Source organism: Dreissena polymorpha, chromosome 4 (genome assembly GCF_020536995.1).
Source record: "Dreissena polymorpha isolate Duluth1 chromosome 4, UMN_Dpol_1.0, whole genome shotgun sequence".
NCBI classification, from domain to species: Eukaryota; Metazoa; Mollusca; class Bivalvia; order Myida; family Dreissenidae; genus Dreissena; species Dreissena polymorpha.
In genome coordinates, this window is record NC_068358.1 from 7,556,389 (window position 1) to 7,578,157 (window position 21,769).

The 21,769-nt window shown below is 34.4% G+C and overlaps 1 protein-coding gene across 2 annotated transcripts in view; it reads left to right on the plus strand.

The window, feature by feature from the left end:
- Nucleotides 1–21,569, plus strand: part of LOC127878196 (uncharacterized) — a 43,325-nt gene extending 21,756 nt beyond the window's left edge. Inside the window, exons 9-13 of one of the 2 annotated variants that reach the window (XM_052424680.1) lie at nt 511–585; nt 7,155–7,244; nt 7,490–7,606; nt 8,687–8,869; nt 14,459–21,569. In XM_052424680.1, coding sequence (XP_052280640.1) covers nt 511–585; nt 7,155–7,244; nt 7,490–7,606; nt 8,687–8,869; nt 14,459–14,614 — 621 coding nt within the window. In that variant the 3' untranslated portion in view covers nt 14,615–21,569. The remainder of the gene's footprint in view (nt 1–510; nt 586–7,154; nt 7,245–7,489; nt 7,607–8,686; nt 8,870–14,458) is intronic. The other variant, XM_052424681.1, reaches the window with a different exon arrangement.
- Nucleotides 21,570–21,769: the final 200 nt, after the last annotated feature.

The following is a 21,769-nucleotide window of genomic DNA, read 5'->3' on the forward strand; positions in this document are numbered from 1 at the left end:
GAGTACATGTGTATAGCTCAGAGTTCTTCCTGATAACCGCCTTTTCATGTAAAAGAATGTGTCTCATGTTTGTCTATAAAATCGAGTTAAATCAACCTAATACATCGTAACAAACACAATACCTTTTATCATCGACCTCAATTTGCGAGTCAATTGTTGAGAAATACTCGAATCAAATACTTCAAACAAAAACCGTTATCAAACCGAAAGCTGACGTTTTGTTGACGATTCGATATATATTGCGGAGGATTTCGGAGATAGTCGATAGCGTATTTTCGAATTCGGAATACTCGACTTTGTCCATTGCACAGACTTTAACATTTAAATGAACGATTTACGTGTTTGAAACTTTGGATTAATATCATTATTATGCGAACACACCATATCACCATCACAAGATGTTTAATCTGCGAATTTAGTGATATATTTATGATCTGTGTGTGTTTATTTTTTGCCAGAAAATAGTTTATGTTTCTAATATTAATGTTTAAAGTTCCGCCTGGATTCCAGGTGGCAACTTTCCATGAAAATAGGCTTTATCAGTTGCAACTCGCCGCGACCCGGAGGTTCAATAGCTGGGAGTTGGTATGTGAAAATAAATTCGTACCTATGCATTTGTTCACGCGTTTTCCTTAAAACACTTCTAGATATGATTCTATTTTTAAATAACGGTGAGCAATACCGATAATGTTAACTATTTCACCGGAAATACATGTTCCCGGTTAAAACATAAAATGATTAAAACATTCCGTGGAGAATTTACGCATTACTTCGGAGTATTATTCCCCATGATTAAAGATTTTGCCTGAAGTACGAAACGTCTCTGTTATTAACTGTCATGGTCACAACACAAGGTTACGCATTTTCATTTTCGCTTTGTTACTTTTACATGTATTGATAGTTTTGATGTAACTTCGGATTGTTATGACCCGCACAATGCTCCCACGTAAAAGGTCGCGGTCAGATTGGTAGATCAAAGTTGATAAATTTCTGTGTCCGCTCGGTCACTTTAAATTTACTTGGATGATTTTATTATAATCATATTATTATTCCTCATAATCAGACAATGTGCAGCGTGCAGGTTAAATTCTATCCAGTTAAATAATAAGGTCACAATTCAAAGGCAAACATCATAAATAGTCGTTTCTGATATATATATATATATATATATATATATATATATATATATATATATATATATATATATATATATATATATATATATATATATATATATATATATATATATATATATACTTCTATTAAACGCCTTTTTGAGACGGTAAATGGAAGCCATCATGGTTTAATAGCGGTTTTTGACGATGCTGGAACAGCAGCGTCCAAGGTTTGATATTCAGTAATAAAATCTTCACAATTGCGACCTTTGTAAAAGACCGAGCCAGTCCGATTGAGATAACTCGATTTTTCATTTACTTCCCTCGGCATTCGCCACTGCGTAGGAGATTGCTCCTTGATTTTCATTGATAACATTCTCCTAGCAGAGTTGTCGTTCGTGTTGATAAAGGTAAATATTAATAGAACAGCATATCCTGGGGAAACAGATTCAATAAGTGTATCAGTACGTTAATTTCAAATTAGTAATTTTACATCCATTTTATTTTTATAGACCAATGAAACAACTATATATTTTCTCTATTTTGTTTGATATTTGTTCTCGATTTAGTAAATAAATTGCGAATAAAAACATGTAAAATTAACTTTTTACGTGATCACAAAACTAAAGAATGCGAACGATTTCGAACCTGCAAATTGTAAACGCTGCACTGCTATAATATATATATAGATAAAACAACTTTTCTTTGCGTAATTGTCCGTCCCGCTAGCGCAGTGGTAAGGACGTTCGCTTTTTCACCTTAACGACACCGGTTCGATTCCCGCTCCCGGCGCAATGTTATATTTTGTATGTTTTGTGGTCACCATTCCTGACAGTTGTTTTTTCCGGAAAATCTCACCCCCCCCCCCCCCGCAGCATTTGACCATATAAAAATTAAAAAGTATTTCAGTACAAAACAAATAGCTGGAAATTGCAGCTATCATTCAAAATTCGTCCCAACTGTCGTCAATCTAATCTTATTAGGTAGGAGTGCTGGACACACTCCGGGTCTCAACATTATGCAGCCTCAGCGCGGAGGTAACTCATTACCTTGGAAAAACACGAATACACACACTGGGTGCAGCCTAGGCGCGTATAGACTCAAACAAGGCAACAAACTCAAGTGCGGGCACAATCATTTAAAATTTACATATTGAATACGATATTCTAACAGAAATTACACAACCACCTAAGTGTACATACCATGTTTGATATTTCGCTCGATTGTTAGATTTCAGCATATACATGTATAAGGTCATTTCGCTATTAGTTAACTTATCCATATGTTCGTGGGCGAACTCGGATAGTCAAGTGCTCATACGATTGAGCTCACATGGTCCGGCTATGTGCTCATACCTACTTTCGAGAATCATCATGAATGTATTGCCATACTTAATGAACAAGAATGTGACCCGCCTCCCAGTTTCGCTCAATGGGTCAAGTTACCCACGGGTACTACTTCCCCGTACCCCTAAACTTTTTTTCGTACCAAAAATGTTTCGTACGCAAATTTTTTTCGTACCGAATTTGTTTTCGTTCCCAAAATTTTCGTACCCAAATTTTTTATCGTACCCAAATGGTTGTATCAACATACACAATTGTGGTGATATAGATAAACTTAAATTGATGTTTTATATCCATCCTCTTCAAAAGCATCGTCACACCAGTACTGCCAGTACTTTGATTACAAATCTAATTTGAGGGAACTACTTTTTTTTAACTTGGCAGGCTACAAGTCAATAAAGCGATACATAAATACGCTTAAATGGCGGGGATGTGGGGTTCCTGGTATCTGGGATGTTTTATGCCAAAAGTTTACAAAATACAGTTCTAAAAAGATAATAAAAACAATAAAAATCTATGTGAACATTTTTGTAATTCTACAGCAACATGTTCAATTATGGTATTGGTATTCAACCGAGCATAGTTGCGTCTCTGTTTGTCCAGGTAAACATTTATCTGAGTATTATACAGGATAAGTATTGATGCAAGGCATCAAAGGTCGTCGGGAATTTCAGTGTAAAAGGCACTCAATGAAGTTAAATGTAACGATTTTTTTTCTACTGTAAATATTCAGGGCCGTACCCAGGATTTTTTGACTGGGGGGCCCAACCGGGAAGGGTTTGGGAGGGTCTCCCCTCCCTATATATATATATATATATATATATATACTTTTTTTAATTTGGCACTTTGCAAGGTGAATTTTAATGCTTATAAAAATGGTGTTTTGTGATATGAATTAATGGAATATAACAAATAAATCAGCACATTTCGGAGTCTTAAGCTTTAAACATTGGTGTGAATTCACAACAATATTAAAAGCTTTAGATTTCCGAAACTTACAGGTTTAAACTGACGATTATCCACATCAACTCTCGTATTGCTTCCACCATTTTTTTTTCAAAAATCAATAACGTCACAGGTTTTTTTCTCTGATTTTTTGGGAAAGACCTTGCCTTTTTTAAGGAAAAAAATTGCGCGAAACGCCTTATTTTTGGGGTAAATAATGAAAGTCTTAAATAATCAATTTAACATATTTTACTGTTTTCAAACAAATTCAAGGCAACAGATAATTTAATTATATAATATTTTTCTACACTATATCAGGTTAACTTATATAATGAGATCGATTTGTTGTTTCAATTTTCATTTTTTTACCAATGAGCCATTAATAGGTTGACATTACTCAATTCTCGGTACTCAATTATCAATGCGGGGAATCACGTGGTCAGATTTGATAAAAAAATGGCCGCCGATGCCTCGATTCAATGGGAAATTGAGTCTTCAAACAGGTACATCTACCTTATTACTTACTTGTTTTTAATCAGGTAACGCCTATCATAGGGCCAGCCGGACCGTTTTCCGCTGGTTGGTCTGAGTGTGGAGGTAACTCATGGAATATTTCGCGATTTCCCGACGGAAAACTTTTAAAGACTCAATTTCTCCATCGAATCGAGGCATCGGCGGCCATTTTTTATCAAATCTGACCACGTGATTCCCCGCATTGAATTATTTTAAATACTGAATTCTGCCAAATTCTTATCTGTTGCTCGGCAAATTTATGAATCTGTTTTTCTTTTCAACAGACATGTTAACTATCTCATCGTAGTCTTTTTCAGTGATTTCCTTGCAAAAATGATAAATACTAAGTTTAAATACCTTTGTCAGTGTTTTGTTCCGGTTCAAATTCAGGGCCCTATCTCAATGTAAAAAGTATATATTGGGACCTAAAAATTCCCAAATAAAAGGTTTCCAAAAAAAATAAAACTTAACTTTTATAGAGGAAAAATACGTCTAGGGGAAAGGGCCTTCTCAAAGAAGGAAAAAAACCTGCGTCAGCAATTATCAGACCATATTCTACAACCTCCTGTAGCAGTTGTATCCATTTGCTGCACTAATCAAAATACATGTAACATCAACCATCGATAGATGAAGCATTCATGATCACAATGGGGGACTGATCGGGGATGTGTGTACAAGGCGATAAGAAAACATTGCCTAGGGGCTTATCTCGATTGGCGAGCGCTAATCCCCTTGTTTATCAGGGACAATAAAACATAGCTGCTCTTTTGTTTTGATGGAAAAGTGTACTGTGGGCCCTTGCACGAGAGAAAAAATTGCAGTGGGCCGATCATTTAAAAAAATCAAAGTTTGACAGCCAGCTGGGGGGCCCGGGCCCCTGGGCCCATGGCCTGGGTACGGGCCTGATATTAATATATTGGCCGATTATTTTAAACAAAATAGAAAAAGATACTGGTATAACCATTATCTATGATTTTGTTTTATAACCTCCAATAACTATAATTTATGATTTTGTGTTGTAAACCCCAAATATTTCATAGTTCATTTTATTTACATTGGTTTCCTTTTTTTTACTGGCATCCGTGTGCAGTTTTCATTAATGGAACAGAACTGTGTAGGTTTTAAAAAAATCAGCTTCATCTTGAAAGCGTAATTTCATATTTTCTTACGTTGCTCATTTACGATAGGGGTTGAGTACTCATTGATATGAAAACACTGTAAAAGTTTGAAAAAATAAATAAATAAAAACTGTAAATTGCATAAAGAAGCTGCATTTGACAATACTTTGAAATTCAGTAAAAGATCATAATAGAGTTATTGCTCCGATATTCATCATTTTCAATAGGGTTCGAGTAATACTGATATAAAAACATTTAACAAGTTTGAAAAGATTCAGACGAAAGTGTTGAAATCTTTTAAACAAGTTGAAATTGTTTATTTTGTCAAATTTAATAGAAAAAAATTCTGGACTTATTATACCGATGTTTCTCATTTTAAATGAGGTAAAAATGCTCATTGATATGAAGACACTGTAAGTTTGGAAAGAATCTGATGGAAAATGTTGACATCACCTAACCAAGCAGTTTTTCACTTTTATTTTTAAATTCAAAGAAACATAATTCTGGACTTATGGTCCGATATTGCTCATATAGAGTTTGGGTTGGGTCCTCATTGATAAAAAAAAACTGTGCAAGTTTGGGAACAATCGGATGAAAAATTTGGACTTCGAACAAGGATTTTAAAATTTCTCAAATTCTAAAGAAGATAACTATGGACGTAATGGTCAGATAATGCTAAAGGGCCCATACCACCTGGATAGTAATACGTGTCGCGCTTCGCGCTCTATATGTGGTTCTTAAAAAAAACTCCGAGGAGTGCTTGACTCTAGGGAAACGGGTTGCTGGGACACAGCTCCTCCTTGATAAGCGGCTGTTTCCTTTATCGCAACTCATTGTTACAATCAATAATACGTGTCGCGCTTCGCGCTCTATATGTGGTAGGGATAGTACTTAGGGCCTATGATAGACAACCATAAAAATACATGGATAATAGATGTGTTGTTTGCATTTATTTGTTAATATAAAAACACGTGTATTTTTTATAAGATATTTAAGTGATGTAAGAAATTTTAATTAACGTTGTCATCACGTTGCCTCCATTAATTTTAATAAAAATGTCCAATTGTAGTAAAATGGATTTTAAAATGTCTACATAAAATAAAGCTTTATTATATTAATTAACCTGACTGAAAAAAATTGTCAGCCGCCGAACTGGTCCGTTCGTGCCGGAACCCGGGATTGAACCGGGGGCCTTTCATGACTGTTGCGTAAACAACTTCAGTCTAACGCTCTCCCAACTGAGCTATTCCGGCTGACATTCACTTATGTACTGCTATTTGGTGAAGTTGTGTATAGCGATCGTTATTATATGTCTATTAATAAACTAATACATTGTACGTTTTCGTACCACTACGCCTTCCAATAAACTTGCTTGCGCGATAGGTCGTCAAATATCGTACTACATTGATTCTCCACTAAATAAGCAAATTAGAAAAACCACAAAATAAATATTTTTTGATTATGTTTTGTTTTTATACAAAACATCATTTGTTTTTATACAAAACCAGAAAGTTTCGCGTATTTGCCCAGTCCCTGTGATCTTTCCCCTGTGATCAATTGTGGATCAGTTATTAATTAAAACAATTAGCTTTGCATTATTGGCAATAAATGTTGTAACAAATGTAATAGGCACAAATGCAGTACTTATTTACACTAGTTTACACAAAAAATCACCACTATGCAAGATATTCTTAAAACAAATATATATACATTGATCCGTAAAATAACTTCTCCTCCCATAAGCGACAAAAAATATGCATTAGATACTAGTCGCCGCTCTCCAGAGCGACGCCAATCATAATGCGTATGTTTAACAACTATGAATTGATTCATCACTCATAACGTTGCACTCTGTATTCACGATAGCCTGCTCTTGTTGATGCATAAGCATTGTAGAAATTCTTTAATATTTCGAAGAGGTGATTATTCAGAATTATTGTAAGATCGCCCTAAAAAGGCCGCGATGAAAATAAAAAACGTATTATATTAACAATATAAGATTTATAAAAAATATAATAATGTTTTATATGTAAAAAATATACTTAGATAACAAAATACTCGCATATTTTTTTCTCGCCGGTCTTTAAACGGCATAGTTTATTCATTCATTTTGGTTCTAGAATATCAATGAACGATGCCGTGGGATGGCCTGGCAGGATTTCTTTCAACACGTTCAAACTTCAATCGAATTACCAGTTGAGGTTTTACAGGTAGGAGGAACAAAGGGTGGTTGACTAACATTAATTATTATTAAGCGCTTTAATTATTAAAGTTTCAAAATAAACTTTCTAACAGTGCAAATACCCCCTTCAAACAAATGATGTAATACATTGCTGAAATACATAGTTGACTTCACTTTGACAGTTCAAACAACACCCGAATTATGCGTTCTCGTTAGATGACACACACAATTGTTGGTTTAATAATGTTTGTTTTAATTTTGCTGTTTGACTAGGAATTCAAACCATCTACACGTCCAGACCATGAAATTGTCCTCACAAAAGAAATGCAGCAGCAGATAAAAGAATTTCGAAAACTCAGAGCCCCTACTATTCTGCCTATTATACAAAAAGTAAGTGATTTTTAACCCATATATTGGTGAAACGTTATGAAGCGTTTTTGTTTTAAGCATCAATGGATAGTGATATAAGTTATGCCTTCTTTATTAAAAAAGGTCGCATGATGCGCGCTCTTCATTGCTAAGAATACATTAGGAAATTTCTCGTTTGCATTCATCGTTTCAATGTAAATTAATTCCGATTAAATATCGATAATAAGAGCGCATTAATTAAGAGGTCATGTGGGTTAAAACATTATATTATTTATAAGTTACGGTGACGAGGCTGCTGCTTAAAATCAATGCACTGAAAGCTCTGCAGTTGTTCGATATTGTGTAAACAGAGGGCACTGTTGTAACGCACTTTGGTTTAAATTCAACTGCGGTTGTCAAAATCATAATGCGTTCGCTTGTTGGTCATAACCGCAGTGCGTAAAGGGGTTAGTATATTTATCATAGTCGTCATCAAAATCATAACTATCGTCCTTTGCATAATTCGATATCATTAGTGGGTGTATAATGTACTTGTTTAATGTGTGTGTCTCTTAATTAAATGTGAACAATTTCTTCCTATTTTATATATAGTTCCCATACAGAAATTTTGCTTATTAAGTGAAACGCTTTGTTTACAATTATGGAGAACAATCGCAGCAGTTAGATTCTTTCTGACCTGTAGCCTTAATTCTAAATGGCTTATGTTGCTGCGTAATTTGCGTAAACAAGTGGTAGAAATCATTAAGTCAATTGCTTTATGCAAACAATCTAGATATACAGTTTCCTCTTCGTAGTTTTAATATAAATTTGGGTATAAAAATGAACCGTCTCTCAGACATTGCTTTATCGTAGTGTTGCGACCGAATCAACTGTTTAAATTCCTTGTTCTGAACTTTCTGCTTTCTTTTCCAAAAAAGTACGTGGTCATGGAAATTACATTTGGATGCTCAACAGTTTAAGAACGAACTGGCATTATGATGCTCAGCGGTTTAAGAACAAACTGACGTTATGGTTTGCAAGTGATATTTTTTTTTAATTCTGATGACCTGGTGCTATCTGTATATGGTTATCTGCATGTATTCATGCTGTGAAAATTTTTAGGCACTGGTATCCAAAGATGTCGTTTCTGATGAGCTGACTGCCTACTACAACAAGTGTGTGGATGTGTGCTGGTTGGCTGCGGTCCAAGATCCGCCTCTGTTCATGAACTTCATTCCGGGTGAGAAGTTTGACACAACCCTGTTCAAAGACTACACCACCAGAGGCCCGTATGTGGAGTTTTTGGTAAGTAAAAGGATGAGAATTTTAGCAAACACAGAACATTTATTTTAGTTATTAATATAGCGTACTATATTTGCAGTCTAATTAGAATTTTATCACAGTTTGATGAGGTTTGTTTCATTTACTTCTTTCTAAATAAGCCAATGGAGTTATACAGGCACCCGTTTACCTTTTGATTTGTTGTATTGGGACGGTAAGCTTTGTATAAGTGTTTATCCGTCCCGTGTACAAATCTTGCAGGGGCGATACTTGAAGCTTGTTAGAAGTTATTGCTTTAAGGCAGCATGAATAAACTTATTTGCTAAATCTGATCTTATCAAAATGCGACTTTAGGCCTGGAAATTTTCTATATTGTATTTCCTATTATTTTAACGGTTCAAACCTTCTGTTGATAACAGATCTATATTTAATTACATTTATCGCATCTGATCAAATATTTAAATCAATTAATACCATCGGATTCATGCTTTAGATGTTTCATAGTGAAACAGATCGTGTCCATCATGTCTCGAAATCATGGTTATCTTAACCAATTCTGAAAAAAAACGATCTTCACATTGTATCGCGATTTGCTATGTTCCGTTTGACCCGAACAAACACAATGTTGCACACATTACTGACGAGTAGCTAAGAGTTGATACGTCATGTATAGTGTTATAATGTGTTTGCTAGAGCGCTCAAGTTGGGATTAATTTTTTCTTATATTTGAACAATTATGTATGATAAAACTGGTTGATATTTACCTTAATCATCAATCAACCCTTTTTGGGAACCCACGAGACCGTACCTAAAAAATTGCTGATTACGATGCATTTTGTGATAAAGAGGTCGCAAGGGGATGTGCTTAACAACAAGCTGCTTATCTACATCATTTACATAAATTTGCTTCATATCTTAACGTCTAAGACGAAACCTGAGTTTACTTTGTTAAGAATAATAATGCATTTTCCATTACTCTCCTCGACTTTTAAAATGAGTTTTAAATCTTCTCATACATTTTTACTCTATGGCTTCATGATATTATTTCTAAGAACAATGGCGTCGTCTGCCAGGCATATCTGCATGGTCATCAGGGACTACAGTCGTAGGGCATAGTAAGATTGGGTGCTATCCTGGAACCTCCTATTTTAATTTAAAACATGAAAGAAGATATTATCATACTTCCACACACATTTATATAATATAGCAATATAACATATGGGACAGCACAACCAACACCCTCATACTTAAAGTATAATTTGACATATTTACTCACCTTACGGGCAATAAATATACGCTAGCCATGACAACGATAGATCGCCATGACAACCAATGTCGTTATTCCATTGATCTTTTACTCGTCGTTAGTAATAATGTTTACCCTTACCTTTAAAAATATAAGACAAACAACCAGTAGCATCACTGTTTTAGTTAATTCATTGGTTTTAGCATTTCATGGACAATTTTTCTTACATAACTATGAACAATGTTTGACACCAGAATCATTATTCAGTTGATTGTGTTTGGTCTTACAGTTCTCATGTGCAATTATTATAAAGTAGCTCAGAGCCATCAATGGCAACCAAGTTGGTTTTTCACTTTTCGCGGGTAATTATTTTAGCCAAGATATGAGGAATAGAGTCATAGATCATCGGAACCAACTTTTTTATGCCCCCGAAGGATAGTGATCGGACTGTCCGTCCGTCTGTCCGTCACACTTTGCGTTTAGGTTTCGAAAAATTCTCATAACTTCTATGTCGCTTCAGATAGCAATTTCAAATTTGGCATGCATGTGCAAATGGACAAGGCCTTTTCATACGCACACCCCTGTGACCTTGACCTTGAACTTAGGGTCCGCGTTTAGGTTTCGAAATCTGCGTTTAGAATTCGAAAAATGCTCCTTACTTCTATCAAGCGTTTATAGGGGGCATAAGTCATCCTATGGTGACAGCTCTTGTTATTTACATTTTATATATCAAATTACCCTAATCATAAGAAACATTTCCATCGTAGTTAATGAGAATGTTTACACTTCTCATGGGCATTTATTTGACCCAGACCAAAGAAATATAAGACGCCACCTTCAGCAGCATCAAGGTTTTAGTTAAAATGTTTGTGTACATTACCCTTTCCTTACTATAAGAACTAGAAGACATCCCTTCAAACGAAAACTGTATTTAGGTCGCAAAGCTGATATTACAATTCTCAAATGCAATAACTTAGCCGGAAAAATGTTTTGACATCACCACCACAATCAGTTTAATTATTTAAGTAAATAAGTAAGTCTGACACAGTAAATATTTTACCCTAGCCATGCACATTATAAGACACCACCACCACCAGCATTATTAATTAGTCAATAAGGTTGTCTTGCACGTCATACAGGCAGTTATTTTACGTTAAAGTGATATTATGGGCATTTTCACTGTTAAATTGAGCTGAAAAGAATTAACAAGTCAAAAGAGTTAGTTAAAATGTGGTTACTGACCAATTATCGGCAACTCATCTTGCTACCAGTTGTTTATAAAAATATATTTTATATTCGATATCTTACGTGATCCACCCAGTCCTGTAATCCGAAATGATCCGTAAAACAAAATTGTGTCTTTGTGTCGTATGAACGAATCTGCACTTAAACTAAATTTAGGCTCACATCGTACATGCATGATCAGTCGTCAAACGAAAGAACGGTTGATTTTCAAATCCATTATTTTTCTCTTTCCGGCATATTGTTTAGTATGTTGATGCTGCATAAACAAATATAAGTGTATATGAAGTGAAAACACCAACAATAAACAACGGTTGCGATAGACACCTATAAACTATTAGATGCACATAGTATCACTTTAACCATGCTATTTACTAGATATCACCACCACTAGCATTATTATTGTATTCAGAATGTTTTTTATGCCCCCTTCGAAGAAGAGGGGGTATATTGCTTTGCACATGTCGGTCGGTCGGTCGGTCGGTCGGTCTGTCGGTCCGTCCACCAGGTGGTTTCCGGATGATAACTCAAGAACGCTTGGGGCTAGGATCATGAAACATCATAGGTACATTGATCATGACTTGCAGATGGCCTCTATTGATTTTGAGGTCACTAGGTCAAAGGTCAAGGTCACGGTGACCCGAAATAGTAAAATGGTTTCCGGATGATAACTCAAGAACGCATGCGCCTAGGATCTTGAAACTTCATGGGTAGATTGATCATGACTCGCAGATGACCCCTATTGATTTTGAGGTCACTAGGTCAAAGGTCAAGGTCATGGTGACCCGAAATAGTAAAATGGTTTCCGGATGATAACTCAAGAACGCATACGCCTAGGATCATGAAACTTCATGGGTAGATTGATCATGACTCGCAGATGACCCCTATTGATTTTGATGTACTAGGTCAAAGGTCAAGGTCACGGTGACCCGAAATAGTAAAATGGTTTTTGGATGATAACTCAAGAACGCATATGCCTAGGATCATGAAACTTCATAGGTAGATTGATCATGACTCGCAGAAGACCCCTAATGATTTTGAGGTCACAAGGTCAAAGGTCAAGGTCACGGTGACCCAAAATAGTAAAATGATTTTCGGATGATAACTCAAGAACGCTTTTGCCTAGGATCATGACACTTCATAGGTATCTTGATCGTGACTCGCAGATGACCCCTATTGATTTTCAGGTCACTAGGTCAAAGGTCAAGGTCACAGTGACAAAAAACGTATTCACACAATGGCTGCCACTACAACGGACAGCCCATATGGGGGGCATGCATGTTTTACAAACAGCCCTTGTTTACACTTGTAACGGTCAAGTATTCAACGATGACAATTAGAAATATAAGATATCATAACCATTGACTTAATAATGTTTGTCAAGAAGTCGGTCTGACACTCCTTACGGCAAGAATTTTTCGCTTACCATGATAAATCATGATAAATCAAAGACACCACCTCCACAAACATCATTTCTCTTCTACATTAGTTAGTTTTATACTTAAAACAAGCAATCAATATACACTACCTATGAGAAATAGAAGACATTAACACCACGAGCATCCTTATTTTGATTTACGTTGGTGTTGCGCTTCTCGCGGACATTTTTTTATTAACATAGTTCATAAATATAATACACTCATCACCATCATTAGTATCATTATTTGGTATCATTATTTGAGTTAAAAAAGTCTTACACTACTCACAGGAAATTATTCTTACCTGCCAAATACTTGGTAAATACATTTAACCTAGATGAAGTACGCCGAAGAATGGACTAATTTACAAACAAGCGTTCTTTACTGGATTCTTTTTAAAAGCGTGTTTAAAAATGATATAAAGATATATGACGCTTTATTCAGGACAAGCAATCCAACTCTTGTAACGTAGTTTTGTCTCATTCTTCCAAACATGTGCAGAAGAAAATGCATTTGGGATTATGCGTGTGCGCACATTATGGCGACTTTAGAATCCTATAAACAAAAAAAGTTATCTCCATTATACACCTCACAAATGAACACATGCTTGTTTAGAAACGACGAACTTTGCTGAACACATCTTATTCGCAATTTTTTTCACATCTCACATGTGTCGGTGTCCACTAAACTATATCCACCCAAACTTGCAAGTGTGCAACAGTCTGCCGATTCTTTGCAGTTAGCAAATTATGCTCAAAATGATCCGTTAGATGCCATCTTTTTTTAAATCGTTTGCCATGGATATACGTTAATGGATGCACAATTCATCTGTTTACGCTTATTTAAGTACCTGGTACTTGTACACTTCTTGACAAATACTCTACAGTCAGAGGAAAACAAAACATAACAATCGCTAGCTGTCTACACTTGCACGATCTGTCAGCGTAAATGCCGTTTTCGGTGACAGCAGGTGATATTATGTGTCTGAAGCTGGTTGCTGCCCTTTTAATGAATAGGGCCACTTTCTGAAATATCAAATAATATAGTGCTTACCATGAATAGTTTTGGAACGTTACTGGATCATCTATCCGTATATGAGTCTCCAGAAGGCTTGAATGCAAAACAAGATGTGATACTTTTTTTGCCCTGAGCCTTGGTCACATCAGAACTTCCGTCGGACATTCTGTCATCTTTTATAGCTCGGGTTGTGTCTTGTCTGTCTGTCGCTCGTCGTCTTCCATTTTGGTATATACATGTAGTAATGCCCAATGCAACATGTTAACCTATAGGTTCCTTTTTGCAGATCAGCGATTTCCCTGCTAAGTCGGTCCGTATTTTTCTCTTCTTCGTTCTGTCATGACTTACAGCGACTTTACCGCCGGTTCTGATCGAGTTATACAATGAAATAATAATTATCCGTACGAAGTACAAAATTCGTTTGAAGGTATTGGACAGTATCCCCACGTACCAGATAATGCAAAATCGGACAAATCAAATTGTCACTATTGTTATGGATTGGTCACCAGGAAAACAGTTGACTATATCTGAAAAAAATGTGCACTATCAGTTGCGCAAGATTGCAATAGATTGTTCGAGAATGGAAACCTTGCATAATTAGAATGATTGAAGTAATGGATACGGTATCTAGGTACTAGGTGCGTATAAATAAGTTACTTTTCATTAACATGTGTGCATTTGAATATTCAGGTATGGCCTGCCCTCCACCTGCACGAGAATGGCCCACTTTTGAGCAAAGGCGTGGCACAAGGAACTCGTGATAAAATTCAACGTTCCGTATCGCAAAAGCGAGGTTCGACCAGACAACAGTCAGAGCCAAAAGATACAACGCATACAGCGTTGTAGTTACTATTCTTGGATTATGATAAATTTACAATATTACAGTTTGATGTTTTGTATTATATTCAATCAGATTTAGCGATGAGTTTTGTTTTTAAAGCCACACACCTTATTTGCCTATCTGGCATAGTAAATTTAAGTATAAATAACAAAACATTTTATGTATGCCAATTAAAATATATCTGGTGGTTTCAAGATAGAAATCCGTCTTTTTTATCCCCGCCGAAAAATATTTCGGAGGGGATATAGTAATTGGTCCCGTCCGTCCGTCCGTCTGTGCGTCCGTCCGAAACTTTGTCCAGAGCATAACTCCAAATCTATTCAATGGATTTACTTTAAACTTAGAATATAGACAGATGGCAACTAGGAGAAGTGCAGTGACCAAGAACCATAACTCTATCTACCTAGTTTTTTTTAAATTATCTCCCCTTTTATATAATTTCAAAGTAAATATTTGTCCGGAGCATAACTCTAAATCTACTGAAGGGATTTTCTTGAAACTTGAAATATAAACAGATGGCAACAAGGAGAAGTGCAGTGACCAAGAACCATAACTCTATCTACCTTAGTTTTTGAATTATCTCCCTTTTTATATAATTTCAAAGTAAATTTTGTCCGGAGCATAACTCTAAATCTACCGAAGGAGTTTACTTGAAACTTTAAATATAAACAGATGGCAAGTATGAGAAGTGCAGTGAATAAAAACCATAACTCTGTCTACCCTAGTTTTTGTATTACCTCCCTTTATTTAATTTCAAAGTAAATTTTTGTCCGGACCATAACTCTAAATCTACTCAAGGGATATACTTGAAACTTATAATATAAACAGACTGCAAGTAGGAGAAGTGCAGTGACTAAGAACGATGACTCTATCTAACTTAGTTTTTTTAATTATCTCCCTTTATTTAATTTCAAAGTAAATTTTTGTCCGGAGCATAACTCTAAATCTACTGAAGGGATTTACTTGAAACTTGAAATATAAACAGATGGCAAGTAGGAAAAGTGCATTGAACATGAACCATAACTCTTTCGGCCGTATTTTTTAATTATCTCCCTTTTATTTATCGATTATTTATTTATTTTTAATTTTTATTTATTTTTAATTTTAAATTATATTTAATTTGATTTCATAGTAAAAAAAAAAGCTTTTGAATTGTTAATACCTCCCTTTATTTAATTTTACAATCATATTTTTATTTGAACACTGAAGAATTCACTGTAAAATTAATAGATGAGTTTAAGGAAAAGTACAGTGATCAAGAACAGTAATTGTTTATAGTCTTCTTTTTTAATTACCTCCCTTTCTTTCATTTCCTTATATTTTATTCTCTACAGCATAAGTCCAACACTATATAACTAATTGTTCCTACATAAATTGATGACACTAGCTGCCATGTTTTACAAATATTATTCTACTCTCTAAAACAAATGTTGTCATACAAGCAAACACATTTCGGCGGGGATTTGGCACTACTGTGACAAGCTCTTGTTGCGCTTTAAAACTTAAAAATAATCGCGTTTGTCGAAATGGACGTATACGGCTAGAAATCCAACTTTCGGTTTTAAAAGCGGTATCGTTTGAAAAATAATAAATTACTTGCTAACTAGACTATAGATATAATTCTGTCTATGCCAATTAGAATATATCTGGTGATAACAAGGTAGAAATCCGTCTTTTTGCGCTTTAAAACTTTAATAAAATCGCGTTTATCGAAATGAATGGACGTTTACGTCTGGAAATCCTACTTTCGGTTTTAAAAGCGGTACCGTTTGAAAAAATAATAAATTACTTGCTAACTAGGCCATAGATTTAATGACAAGTTTGAACACTTTCAAATTGCATCTTTATGTATTTATTAACATGTATTTCATGTCAAAGTCAGAGGCAAGGCGTGTGGCTTTAAGTATTCTATGTATAATGTAAACAGAAGTATTCGTGATTTTGTACTAACACAAAAAATAACAATTTAAAAAAGGTTCATGTAGTTAACCGCATAATTGGAAAACAAAACGAACTTAATGGCATAGTGATTTAGTGATAATCCGAAAAATGCACAACTTCAGGCATGTAAAGTTATCATTATCGACAGAATACGAGTATGTGAATAGCACAACAGTTTTAAAGTGTGACATAGTTAACAACCAGAACACATTAAATTGTGCCAGAAGATTGAAACGGATACCATCTTTAATAAAACTGAACAAATGTCTTGTCTTTGTACCTTTATTCGCATACATGTCTTTTATCTTCATACTATATAAACTGCGAGCGCCAATTATGCGTTCACTTCGTTTTCTGTTGTCAAATTACTAGGAACAAGGTTTGTGTTCTGGTCATCTATTATATTAAGTTTGTTCCAGCCATCTATTTTATTTAGTTTGATAATCGATTACCAGTGTTTAATGGTTCATAAAACGTTGTTTGTTATTGCGTTGTGAATGTTGTTGTTTCCGTATATTTTGTGTTTTATGTATTTATTTATTCTGTTATATATTATATATTCTGTTGTGACCTGATGAAAATTTGCATCAAATTTACTTACCATGAGATGCGTTTATTTGTAAAAAACACTTTTTGTTTTGGCCTTTATGTTCTGTACTTATTTCTGGCTGTCAGATATTTTGTAATGTCTGTTATTTTGGCATTTTTAAGTAATATTGACATAATACTTAACAACTAAGTGATACAATTTAGTTTCGTGTGATATTGCAAATTAGAACAATGTCGTATTTTGTACTATTTAATTTTGAAAACATATCATATGTTCATATGTTTATCATTATTTAATATTTGTATGTACTTGTACCAAGAGTACACTATTATTTTAATGAATGTGCGCATTTTGATCATGTTAACGATTTAAAATCATTATATAAATTGCTCTGAATTCCCGTTTAAATACAGTCAGCAAAAGTGTTTGTCAAAGGGTCAAAGGTTGTAAATTACCGATTGTGTATCAGTTTATTAAGTGCAATGTATATCCTAGTCCTAGTGCATCAGTTAGCAATTTTATGAATACAACATAAAATTAATTTGGATAACGGAACAAACTCATTTATAGTAAGATAAACGATTAACAAATTATGTCAAAAAAAGAACAGAAAACCACAAATTGTTTTAAAATAAAGATGGACATGCTCCTCCATTAATAATAATACACGTCTTTAAAATATGGATCATTGTGTGTATCTTTATTATTTTGTTCACGAAAACAATCTAACTTAATAAACATGATATTTAGTATTTATTTTTAAATATGTCTTCGTAAATATACTGTCCAGTTTTAAATCGAACCATGAAAAAGCAAATCAACTCGATCGATATTCAATTTGCAAAATTCCGATGGCAAAAATGGAAGTTACTACATTCGGATGCATCATGTGTTAAAAGTTAAAATAACACATGCAAAACTTGTAATTAGAATGCAATATGTTTACAATAACTTTGTATTTTCTGGTCGGGTATTCGGCAGAATAAAATTGTTCTAATAAATTTCTTACAACGTCTTAGTGGGTGCTTGCATTGTTAATGAAATTCAATTAAAAAAATATCATTTCTCCAAAATGTGTTTCACACTTATAAAAGTATGTTTTTAGTTTTGGAAAAATATTTCATATACATTCCGAATTCGCTTAAACAGTTCTACAGTCTTGATTTTTAACAAACTTTGTATCAATAGAGCAGAGAGTAATCGTAAAAGTATTTCCGAGACAGACTGGTGGTTGTAAAAACTTAAATGCTATTAAAAAACACAACAGAATGTACCATGCACATAGGTCTGAAAATGAACTTTGTCTGATGAGAATGGGTGAGGATATCGATGGCATTTTATCTTGACAATTTTGCACATAAGCGTAAATTTTGTTTCACTTTTATATTTGTATATTGTTTACAAACCTGTATAGGTCTGGCTTTTGCCATGTAAACAGAGTCATCACAACAGTTGGTTTAGCAACTGATAAATTTCCTAGGTAATATAGCAGATTATGATTGCATCATTAATAAGTACAAATACTGCAAGCAACTGACCTGGTCATATAGCAAACTACATCAGAGCGTCTAATGGCTGGAATCCACGAGCCCGAGAAACCTAACTTTAGGTTAGAACTTAAATCACAGACAATGTTCCTCTTAATTTTTAAACGCCCGTTTAAAAAAAACGGGACGTATTATAGTTTCACTTTGGCGGCGGGCGGGCGGGCGGCGTCCACAGCAGTTTCCGCTCTCTAATTCAAATAGTTTTCATCACCAAACTTGGTCAGAAGTTTTATCTAGACAATATCTAGGTCGAGTTCGAATATGGGTTATGCCGGGTCAAAAACTAGGTAACAGGGTCACTTAGTGCATTTCAAGCATTTAGCATGGTGTCCGCTCTCTAATTGAAGTAGTTTTTATCCGATCTTCACCAAACTTGGTCAGAAGTTGTATCTGGACTATATCTAGGTCAAGTTCGAATATGGGTCATGCCGTGTCAAAAACTAGGTCACGAGGTCACTTAGTGCATTTCAAGCATTTAGCATGGTGTCCGCTCTCTAATTGAAGAAGTTTTCATCTGATCTTCACCAAATTTGGTCAGAAGTTGTGTCTAGATGATATGTAGGTCAAGTTCAAATATGGGTCATGGTAAAGTTATCAAGTTGTCCGAAACCTTCAAACGGGCGTATCTTGTGACAGTTTGGCACTCTTGTTAAGAATAAATCCTTTAAAACGTCTAAACTCGGTGCACAAATTTCACGTTGTGTGCTGTATAACCGTGTTGATGAATTCTATACACATAGACATTTTGGCCAAGAACACAGGCTTATTACATTAGGTAATTCTAATATATTTCACAACGCCATAAGCGGCATGAAAACGGTCTTTTATGAGCTAATTCATAAGAAAAGTTATTGGAAAAAAAGCTACGGTGTGTTTACATCCATGAAAGTTCAATTGTGAATTCCACATAGCCACGTGATCATGGACTCTGTTGTGGTACTCATTCACAAATAAACCTAGATGATATGACGTTCGGAACTCTTGGTTAAGCGCAGTTAACCCGTTGGATAGTTCTTAACCTTGTATATGTTCATCGGTCAGAAATATTAGATCTTTAATAGACAAATAATTAAGAGATACATAATTTAGTAAGAATAATTAAGAAATATAATGAAATATATATGTTTGTCTAGATGTAAATATATGTTCATGTAGATGTTGCTAAAGACCTATTAATTTAATTACTCAAACATAATGTAAGACATTAACTTGAAACGTAGTACACCGATTGGGCTATATGTTGCCATTTGTATTTCTGTTAATATCTGCCTATATTATTGTCCGCCTGTCTTTCTCTAAAAACTATGTGAAAAACTTATAAGTAGTAAATGTGCTAACGAAACAAATATAGATGGCTTAAATACATATTATAAGCAATAAATAATAAACATCCATAAACTTTGCTCTAAAAAACTTCTAGTGTTTCCCATTATCGGCCTTGACAATTTGAAAAATACAGTTTTTAAACGAGATTTTCGGAGGAAGGGTAAACAATTTTAACTATCACTCACACGGTGGTGTTTTGTTCATGTATCACGACTTTGCATTTTACTTTTGTACACGGCGACTTTATCAAATGAGAGTTAGTTGCTGCTTGTGTGAGAGAAGAAACACGCCCAAGAAGAACATGTGTTCCATTTAATATTATTAATTTAAATCATTTAACGAGTCCAATAATGCGTTTTTACATATATTTTACATATATTTTACGCATTGCACAATCCACTTGTGAATTTGTTTATGAACAAATAATGTAGCATGTAATCAGCAGTTCTATTGTTTAATTTTGTATTCATCCAATATAGAATTAACTGTTCAGAGAGAGTCCACAAGTATATTTGTTTATAAAGCAAAGTTTAGTTTATAGACTGAAATTTGATAAATAGTAGTGTATGATTTAGTCACAGCGTATTGTCATAAATTACTAACCACTACGAGACAATGCTACGTGACCAGTAACTAAATAAGAACAGAACAGAAAAGAGCAGACTAGTTTATTTCGATTGAAGTATATATACAGATCATCGTCATAAACATACATGTGCAATAATAGCTTTTCAGCAAAATCCAAAACATACATCGTTACGAAAGATCAATTTAGAACTTACCGGTTCAATACAATATTTTTAAACAAAGTGTTGATCAATTCTTCTAACTCTACAATTAACTTACCGGTGTATTCATCTTACATATGTCATCTCATTTCATATATAATATTACTAACCCAAATCAAAGCATTTGAATGTATTGCTTTAAAGCGACATTTTTAAGCTTAGTTATATTTGTTCTAAAATATAGTATGTTGATGAGCAGAATCTAGAACAAATTGTTCCAGAGAATAAAAAATATATATCATTATATGCAAGCAGCTTTTTTTCTGTTGTAAAGTCGAAAACTCATTCACGTACAAAAAAATGACAGGTACACAATTGAATTAACCTTACGTTACACGTCATTTTATTTTTATTCATTGGTTTAAGATAAATCAAATGTAACCTTGACCTCAACATGTTATAATCGTTTTAATGTTTTAATGAATTACTTCGCAAAAAAATTAAGAAAAACACACATTCGCATAGTTTAAAAACTTATTTCCAAGATTCGGTGTCATGCTAAAGCTTCTGTGTCGAGAAAAAAAGTATGTTCGAGTCTTAGACTTGACATTTATGTACACTAATTACTTATGCGATACTAGTTTTTGTTTGCATGTGTGTACAAGGTTAGTGTACAATTGTATGTAATATTTTTGTCAGCAGATTAAGTGTTTACAAATATCAAGTATCTGTTATTTATTCATATTTCATTTCATTTCTTTTTATGCATTTTATAGATGTGAAATGTTGATGTGATGAAGTAGCAAGGTTGTTAAAACCATTGTTGGGTGTGCTTTGTTGTACGTGATATAAATTAATATGCATCTTATGGTTTTACTGTTTGACATGTATGCAGTAATGTCTCTTTGACACGGTGTATTATATTTATGCCCCCCTTCGAAGAAGAGGGGGTATATTGTTTTGCACATGTCGGTCCGTCGGTCCGTCGACCGAATGGTTTCCGGATGATAACTCAAGAACGCTTACGCCTAGGATCATGAAACTTCACAGGAACATTGATCATGACTG